The sequence below is a fragment of the Halichoerus grypus genome, chromosome 8 (assembly GCF_964656455.1).
Source record: "Halichoerus grypus chromosome 8, mHalGry1.hap1.1, whole genome shotgun sequence".
NCBI lineage: Eukaryota > Metazoa > Chordata > Mammalia > Carnivora > Phocidae > Halichoerus > Halichoerus grypus.
The window spans coordinates 43,304,824-43,314,796 of record NC_135719.1 but is presented as its reverse complement, the minus strand read 5'-3'; the positions used below and the strand labels follow the sequence as shown (position 1 = coordinate 43,314,796).

General features: G+C 42.4%; 1 protein-coding gene across 6 annotated transcripts in view; it reads right to left on the bottom strand.

The window, feature by feature from the left end:
- Positions 1-1,000: 1,000 nt before the first annotated feature.
- MYO9A (myosin IXA) overlaps positions 1,001-9,973 on the bottom strand; it is a 276,785-nt gene continuing 267,812 nt past the window's right edge. For all 6 annotated transcript variants that reach the window (XM_078079137.1, XM_078079139.1, XM_078079138.1 and 3 more), the window contains 3 exons: positions 8,642-8,844; positions 6,428-6,570; positions 1,001-5,760 (listed from right to left, as the gene is read on the bottom strand). In XM_078079137.1, coding sequence (XP_077935263.1) covers positions 5,297-5,760; positions 6,428-6,570; positions 8,642-8,844 — 810 coding nt within the window. In that variant the 3' untranslated portion in view covers positions 1,001-5,296. The remainder of the gene's footprint in view (positions 5,761-6,427; positions 6,571-8,641; positions 8,845-9,973) is intronic.

The following is a 9,973-nucleotide window of genomic DNA, read 5'->3' as shown; positions in this document are numbered from 1 at the left end:
TGCAAAAATGTAAACAATGCAAAAAGAAATGGGAAAATGATCTCAGGATTTTAAAAACTGAATAAATTTCCATTTCACCTTAGACCTAGTTTGGCATTTGGGAACCCCTGATCTCATTCAACCTGCTCGTCCAATATTTAAGCAAGGGCACCTTTTATTAGGTGCTGGGGATCTAAGAGTCAGGAAGATAAGCACATTTCTTGCCTTGGGAAGCTTACATCAAACAGTTATTTATTGACAGAGAGAGAGAGCGAGCACAAGCAGGGGGAGCGGCAGGCAGAGGGAGAGGAAGAAGGAGGCTCCTAAGAGCCGGCCATGGGGCTCCATCTCAGGACCCTGGGATCATGACCTGAGCCAGAGGCAAATGCTCAACCAAGTCACCCAGGCGCCCCTCAAAACAGTTTTTTGATGCCACAAATACTGGGCACTGTTGAGAACACGAGACATCTAATCCAGTTCAAGGGAGAAGAGGAAATTTCCAGTAAACTGCCTTTTACACTGAGACCTGAGAGTCCTTAGGAGTTACAGAGAAGTAAACCTGAGGAAGAGAACTCATCTCCAGATGGGAAAACTGACACCCAGAAAGGGCTCATGACTTTCCCAAAGTCACACAGCATAGTGGCAGAACAAAAATGACAACCTAGGCATGAATTCCTGGGCCTCTACTAGCAGATGTTGCTACTTCTTCATAGTCTTTTTGGTGAGGATCCTAACTGTAGACTTACCGTCTTCACTGTCCACCTCGCTCTAGGCTGATTAAAGGAAGTCTTAACAGCTAGCAGCTAGCATCTCTTACAGAAAAAGATTATCTCGAATCTCACCTTCACTTGAATTCAGCAGAGTTCCAATACTTACTGCTTCTGCACTTTGTTACTTTGGGTCTCAGTCCTTTCCTTAAACAAAAATCAGCTTAACAAACAAAAATCACTGCTGTTTCTTGGAGTGGAACTGGAGTGAGTTGGGGTGGGAGCCAGGATGGTCAGAAAACAAACCACACATATTGCTGCTTCTGGAAGCTTTGTTCTTTAATGAGCCATGGAGTGATTTGTTCATCAAGCTGCTTTTGTGTAGCTATACAGTGCATATTCTGAGTGACATAAACTGCACTTTACACAGATGATGTCTTGCTCCTCCCGATCCAAAAAAAAAAAAAAAACAACCCAAAAGGAAATTACAAAGTGCCTGTTGATTGCATCAGGAATGTAATCAGTTCCGTGGGTGAGATAAATCATTCTTTTTATAGAATTATTCTGTTAAACAGTAAAATGATATATTTCACAGGATACGTCCTTTTACAATACATAGTCTTTTAAAAATTTACACTCAGCATACTTATAAATTACTTTAAATCCATTAAAATAATATAATACTAATCTGTAATCCACACCTTTCCCCTAGTAAATACAATTACTTGGTTCAAAAGGTGCAACTTTTATGTGATCTAAGAGGGCTGATAAATAGGTATATTAATTATAAATGAATAGCAAGGTGAGAGGCCCGTTCGTGTGGCTTTTTTGAAGAACAGTTTTAACCAAGAGACCAACAAGACCCAATAGATCCATCTCCACAATCATCATTTTGCTGTTACCTTTTAACACCAAATCAAATGTGGGAGTGGTTCCAGAGAAAAGTGGTTAAAAGTATGTGAGGGGCACAGAAAGACTGAGGACTCCCTCAGATACCAAGGACTCTCACTACCAAGGCTAGCATGGTGCTACTGCGGGGCAGTGCTGGGGAACTGTCACAAAATTATGGAGAGGCATGATGCATTTGTCAACACAGAATGATGCATGCCCCATGCCTAGCTCCCCCACCAAGGGAGAAAAAAGAGGGGAGGAGGATGAGGAAAGCCATCTGGACTATATTTCTTTTTAAAATTAAAACTCTCTTAGCTTTGAACACATCCTGAGAATTTCTTCTCTAGTTTACCAAAGTGCTTGTGAAAGGTACACATTCGTTAGTTATAGTTAAAAAAAACAACAAAAAACAAAAGAAAAGGAAAACCATGGCCCACAGTCACTGAAGTGGACCTGCAGAACCTTGCTGGACCTCCTCTTTTCAGCATGCTTCTAGGACCCCCTCTCTTCTCTGTCTTTGACAGTGAAAACAAGCCTACTGTCAAGGAACACAGAAGTCTCCACCAACCTCCCAGCAGCAGGGTAAGAGCTGCAGCTGGTTTCCAAAGCATGAGAAGGTAGGGGCTCTGGTATCCCACCCCTGACTTCGGGTCCCTCTGTCTCTTCAAGGCCCATACTGGAACTCTGTATCTCCCTTTGTATTTCCAGAAGCCTAGAGTGGCAAAGGAATTAAAATGGCAGGAAGTGCATTACAAACTAAGTATGTCACTTCCCTGATTCTTGCTGTTAAACAAATTTGCTTCACTTAATGATACACACTGTAACCTTAAAATTGTACTACTCTGCTTCTATTACATTTTCCATGATAAGGGATAGTTGGCTTTAATGTGGAGAAGTGAAAATCCAGGCTTTGTTTGGGGCTGGGAATGTGTGATATGAACAGAATTCCTCTGTATTTTGGAGTATGGGCTCCAAATGTGGGGCTGCCCATTGCTGCCACACAGGGTTTTTGTCTGTGGCATCTGAGGTCAAAGAAAAGCAAAGGAGAAGCAATGGGCGGCACAACTGCAACATATATGAAGGTTAAACATTTTCGTCCTAAGTGATTATAATACAGCATCACTTCGTGGTAACATAACTTTAACCACGGAGAGGATCAGTTAAGACCGATGGAAGAAGATACAGCACTTGGTTCTGACAGTTTTTAAGAGTTATGGCTTCATCTCTTTATCAGGCCAACAGTACTTGTTATCCTATGAGAAGAAAAGCTTTCTTTCCTTCAGAGGGAGGGTCCCACACTTGCTCTCCATTCTTACGATTGTGTGGATCTCTCCCCACCCGCCACCCTCCGTTCTGGCAGTTGGTTAAATGACTAGAAATCCACAAATCTAGCAACCAAAAAACAAGTATTTTTTATTTAATTTTATCCAAATTCAGGTTTCAGGTCCCTGAGAAATATAAAGTCTCTTAACATCCATTGCCTAGTTCCTATAAAGTGACCTATATGAGTTTTTTTTTTTTTCAACTGCCAAAAGCTTATTTTGCAAACAAACAAACAAAGAAAATCTGAAAAAATTTAGAAGAGAGAACATATGCCAAGATGTGTTCTCCAGGCTGTTCCTCGGGGCCAAAGGAAATTATCCAACAAGGGTCATCTCTTTTTCATACGGTATTTAACCAATGTTCTGGAGCAAGCAGAGAGTAGTAGTCAATGCCCAGCAGGACACTACTCCCCCAGGAATACTGAAACAGCCTGCGCAGCCCCGCCTGGGGCCCCGGGGCCCCAGAAGTCCCACTTGGACCCGACCACGCTGAGGGGTTGGGTTTTCCTCTAGGAGATTCTCCAAAGTTCCAATTTTTAAAAGGCTTTACATTTATTACTCCTCAGCATGAACAAGGTGGCAGATGTTTGTGGGATATAAAATCTAACACTTACTCAACCATCATCATTCTGGAGATTTAAAAAGATTCCCTTCCCTAGCTCATTTCTGAAACCAAACCAGGGAGAGGTAAGACTCCTGCTACGTTTAGCTGCCACTCAGAATGATGTTCTAAGCCTGACCTCTGGGGCTTGACAATAACCACCGAGGCAGTGACATGAGGTTCAGTGTTGTGTAACAGGAGAGAATCTGCCTTAACAAAAGTCTTAATATTTCTACAACTTCAAATGAAGAAGTATGAAAAGAAAGAATAACCAAAATTCGGGTTACAGATGGTAAAGGCTCTTTTTCAGAACAGTGCACGTGGTAGTTAGACAAGATGCATTTAGTGACTTTAAAAATAAACATTTTCACATACTTATCTCAAGAAAGAGTATCATGTTTCACTTTCCATATATTATAAACAGCAAAAACAGATTCTAATCCCACAAATGCTAAGAAGCTTAAAATGCTATTATAGCTCAGGTGTATGGAGACACCCAGTGGTGAAAAAGATGGTCTGATTTTTCCCTCAACCCAGGGACAGTGGCTCTCACCCCTATCCAATGGCCCCTGATCTGTGGGAAGAAATTCCACGAGGAGGAGGGAAGCATAAGGTTAAAAAGAAATATGCATACTATACATATATATTTACAGTAAACTTCAGTAACCAGAATATTAACAAAAATAGCTTCAAGTAGTCCTTGATTTATTTTTTCATCTATTTAATACTGATGGTCTGAAGAAAAGAAGATAATAGTTAGATGGTTATATTAAAAACCTTTTCATTTTTTTGGCAGCTTTCTGTTAACACTTATTCATGCAGTGTTGTGTATGAATGTTTTGGGAGAAGTGATTAGATGGTCACATTACTTGTCTGAGTTTGTGGTGGAAGATGAACAGGTTCATATGCGATCTTCAGTTTAATCTATACAAAGAGGAAAGCCTGGGTGGATTAGGATGAGACCCTCATGTTTAGGGATCACCATGTCTCTGAGACTTAAAAAGAAAATTAGAGGAACCTAATCCTAGGACCAGGAAGTATGAGAACAGCAGGGCAACTGAAACTTCAGCCCATGCAATATATTTGGCAGGAACTAACCAGGAATGAAACCAGCATTATTATGACACTGAACATCATCAAAAAATAAAACACATACTCTCTTCTTCATCATGTAACCAGATGTCTGAGACATGCTCTGATGGCTTCATGGAAACAATTACTTTTTTACTTTCCCCAGGATATAACATGGAGTATTTCTCAAAAATCTTAAAATAGAGGGCTTAGGCTTTTTGTTTACAAATCCTTGGAAAAAAATTATATTCTACCCCAGCTCCTAACTATCCCAAAATAAACCCAAAGGCTTTTGCTTTCACGGTTAAGAAAGATTTATATGTTTTCTTCAAATGTCAAAAATCAGTGGTTCCCTCAGGCCCACCATGTCCCCCCGCCAGTTCAACACCCACCTCTGGGAAGGAAAAGAGGGTGGAGGAGAGGCAAGTAGGAAGACCGCCAACCTGACCCAAATGCGCCGGCCCCAGGCGGCTCCGCGTAGTGAACTGTCCAGGCAAACACAGCAGCCAAGGCACGGCTGGCACCATCCCCAGCAGTCTTCAGAGCAGCCTTTCTGCTTCTGCCGGAGGCCCAGGACATTAGCACCCAAGGCCTCGGGTGTATGCGTGGGCAAGAGGCAGGACCACAGTTAGGATGCACTACTGTGGACGAGGGGATGAGAAGAGGCCCTGAAGATGAGATGTGTTTACCACTCTGTAGCCATGAAGGGGTACCCAGCTGCCAGTTCAGACCATAAACTCATTGTTTCCAAAGAGAGCTAGCTGTTGGGTGGAGCTGGAGTCTGGGTCTGCAGTTTTCCTGCGGCCAGACACAACTGTCCCCTCTGGGGTCTCTTTGGTTTTCTGAGGTGAGTTTTTCACATTCTTTAATTTTTGTTTGCCCTTTTCAGGGTTGAAGGTTCCTCTGCTGATGAACTGAGGCCTATCTTCCAGGGATTTGGTCTGGCCCAATGGCCCTTCCATTCCCAGGGCCTCCCCAGCTGAGGCAGCTCGGTAGAATGGAGATTTAGAATAAATCTGAAATCGTTTTCTGGTCCCATGAGAAGATGCAGTGTTAGACGAACATAAAGGAGAGGCTGAAGAGTCCACCGAATCCAAGGAGTCTTGCTGCTTTTTTAGCTGCTTTCGTAGCTTGCTTGAAGGTTCAGGTTTGCCAGCCGCCTTCAGGGAGCTCAGGGCTAAGCTTCTCTCTAAAGCAAAAGGAGAGATCAAAGCTCTAAGTGACAATTTCCTCTAAAGCAAATCATCCCAAAAGAATAGGTTTCACCATTCCCATGTGATGGGTGGGCTGACGTCTGAACGGTCCAGGCTGACCTACTTTGTCCACAGTCATAACCTGAGAAGTTATCCATTTCTACACATATCATTTAAGAATCAACCCCAAGAAGTCTGGAGTTCGACTACCCATTAGGAGAGGTCTACAACTGTCACTATCATTTAAAATACTGCCAGGATATGTAGTAGTTCTAAGTCTCCCTGAGACATGCCAGGTAGTTAAATATCTCCTTTGGTATAAGCCCATCTCTCAGCAGGGCACAACTCCTACTAACCACCCTTAGAACATGGATCATGGGTCAGTAAGACAACATGTGTTGTGATTATTGGGTTTTCTCTGTGGTAAACAGAGGAGAAAACATTAAATTGACAAAAAAGACTCCATTACATTCAATGTTTGGTTTGATGAACAATACATAATGGAAGCTTCACAAAGATCAGTATATTTGAACTCCTTAGGACTTTGTCACCTTCTCACATAAGGTCAGGCATTCTTGAAAGGGATTTTGTCTTAGCTTGGGAATCCTTAATCCTCCCTTGCAAAACAAATCTGGAGTCTTTGATCTAATTATGTTCATTTACCTGATTTCTCAGAGATGGCACCTTCAGACTCAATATTCAAATTTTCTGAGCTATCAGCAGTCCCAATGGAGGCCTCAGACTCAAGGGTTTCATCATCAGAAGCACGGGGTTCCAGTACAAGCATCTCAAACGTTAGCTCCTCCCTGTAAGATATAATCAAGAAATCCACTAGCGTTTGATAAGAAGAGGAAGGAAGACAACAGGAAAAAAAGACCTATGATGAAAGAAATTTAAGTAGCAAAACAGTCACATTTCCTACTGTTCCCATCCAAGGTGGTCATGAAGACTGGTCAGCCACAGTAATGATGAAGGCTACAAACACAAAGCCTGGGACCTATAATAGAGCAAAGAGCGAGGTGGGAAAAGATGCTGCAGCTGTAAGGTATTTTGGTAAAATGAACTCTGGGCTGATAACCAGGGGATCAGGGTTCTAAACTCACTCTAAACTCATACATAATGCACTGGGAAAGTACTTTCCTCTCCCTGGACCTCAGCTTCCTCATCCACAAAACAAAGAGATGACATGAGATAATCTCTAAGATTCCTTCCAGCTCTTTAACTATCTTCCATGAACTGGCATTAACTGGCTACAGATGATATCCTTTACCTTAACCACAGAGAGACCTCTGATGAAGTAAAACGTCACTGATCTTTTTGTCCTTTGCCTCTTATGCCACCTCCACTCACAACATTCTCTACTCCTCTTCATCAGGCACCCACCTACCTCTCAGTTGTGTCCCCTTGTTCCCTCAAGTTTTGGTACTTGGTTCCTAATCTTGCTTTCTCGCTACTACCTGATGTCACCCTGATCTGTCAATAAACATCTTTGTAAAAGCTCACTTCAGTATTCTCACACCGAAGTGTCCTTTTGTCTGCTACTTCTAACAACCTTTCCTTCATGTTATATGGGCAACTTTCTCCAATGGGCAGATCTTAGAGTTTGTCACTACCTGGAAATATACCAGCTCTGAGTCCCAAACTGTCCACAACCTCCTTACCAAATCTCCTCTTTCAGAGCCTTCTCAGCTTTGCTTCCACTCTGCCTAGCTCAAACTATTCACCCTTCTATACCTCCAATACCATTTTCATCAAAGCTGAGTGAGGTCCTCTTTTCAAATCAGACAGCTAGCCCCTGGTCAATGTGCACCACTTCTGCCTTATCATGTTCTGCACAGCTGAGCTTCAGCTGCTTTTTTAGCTTACCAAAATTCTAGAATCAACCCTGACAGGCAAAAAGTTACTTTAACAGACTCATATGTCCCCTAATGCATCAAGCTCTCAGACCTGGGATCCTGGAACTCAGAAACAAAAATCCCCTTAAAACTTTAAAGATATTGTCAATAAGAACCGGTACACAGTACCCTCAAAAAGAACCATAGCATGTCCGTATTATCCCCAAGATAGAGTGTTATTGTTACCTACCCTTGCTCCAGTGATGGTAGAGGGCACAGAGCTGACTGTCTCTCTCCTAAATTGCAACCAATTTTCCGACCTAGTATCCCAGCATCCACTAGAGTTCCTGCCTTACCCTGACCATCCAGTTGGTGGCCCCATGGCTATATTGATCTTCAGATAATAGCCTTCTTTAGGGAGTTCTTTTTTTTTTTTTTAAGATTTTATTTATTTATTTGTCAGAGAGAGAGAGAGAGAGAGCAAGCACAAGCAGGGAGGGCAGCAGGCAGAGGGAGAAGCAGGCTCCCTGCCCAGCAAGCAGCCCGATGCAGGACTCGATCCCAGGACCCTGGGATCATGACCTGAGCTGAAAGGCAGATGCTTAACCGACTGAGTTACCCAGGTGTCCCACTTCAGGGAGTTCTGAATAATACCCATTCTTGAAAGGGACTCTGTCTTAGCCTAGGAATCCTTACTCCTCATTTTAAAGACCAATCTGTTCATTGAAACTGATCTCAGACCTGTTAGGAATCCTGGCTAAGACTGACACACCTTATCCCAGCCAGCCTTCTCCAGCACTGTCACTGAAGAAGCTTCAGGTCTCCCTCCTCATGGAGCTTCCCTCGCTAAGGTGACAACTCTTCACGCTCTTACCCGAGTCCAGGCAACATGTCTTTGTCATCTTTGCATCCCCTGTATTACCTGATACAGTGCTTGACACATAGGGGATATTTAATAAATAAGGAAAAATCAAGAGAGCAGAGAATGAAGAAAATGAAAGCAGGTAATAACTAGTCGCTCCCTTTCCTCCTAGAAACTCACTTCTCTTTCTGTAGGTTCTCAATCTGCTCAGTCAGTACTCTCTCCTCTTGCTGCATCGCTGCTTGCTGTTGTTCCGTGATGTCAGTCTCCACAGCTGCTTCACTAGTCAAGGTCTCTTCTGGGACGTCAGACATGGAGGGCAACCGAACTACAACAGGAGAGGATGGACTTGGATAGTTTCCTCGACGAAGTCGCCCCTTTCCCTGCAAAGAAAAATACGTGTTAGCAAGTAAAGTGAGTGACTGCATTAGTTGTATGTGGCCCATTTAGGATAGCAAGTGTACTTCCATCATACCAGGTGAATGGTAGGAATAAATGGAAACTTTCGGCAAGGCCTCAGATATTTAAAAGATACTGTCCATCAAACACATTTAGATTAACTATTTCTTGCAAGAGCACTAGAAAATGGATACTTTGGTGGGTGGGACTGTAGGAACACATTATGCACTGAGAGGAGATTCTTCATTTAATCTAAGCTTTGTCCACTCCAAATTAAGTATCCACACATGGCTATTTAAATTTAAATTAGTTAAAATTAAATAAAAGTAAAATTTTAGTTCTGTATTCATATTAGTCACATTTCAAGTGCTCAATAGCCACAGGTGGCTAGTGGCTACCATACTGAACAGTGCAAGATATAGAACATTTCCATCATCCTACAAAGTTCTGATGGACAACACTGCTCTGTAACTTCAACCTTGGAATGCACAGTCTCTCTAGGAAGACTACAGAAACAGGTCCTGAAAAGTCAGTTTCATAAAAAAAAAAAGTCATTTATGTATCACAGGATGCTAGTGAGAGAGATTCTGAGATCACCTTAAGGAATTTCCTTCTTGAGATCAGAGGGGAAAAAAATGTCATTGCTTTTAAGTTGGTTACCTTGTATGTGACTTGAGCTTCTGATAATACCAGACTAGGTATTTCAGATTAAACCTCCTGCTGAGAGCAACTGGACCAAACATAAAATATTCCTGAAGGCACCAGAGAGCTAGTTAACAAAGCAAACCAGAGAGGCTAGTTGAGCATTCAGGGCTAACCTAAATTTAAGAAGAGGTGGCTGGGAATCTGAGGAGAGCTTCTGACAGACTACAGCAGGGGTTAGCAAACTATGGCCCTGGACCAAACCTGGCCTTGTGCCTGATTTTGTAAATAAATCTTTACTGAAATACATTCATGCTCATTAATTCACACATTGTCTAGGCTCTTCCAAAGAACAATGGCAGCATTGATTGTTGCATCAAGGACTGTATGGTCCACAAAGCCTAAAATATTTACTCTCTGGTCCTTTATAGAAAAAGTTTGCCAATCCCTGGGGTAGAAATAAAACACACA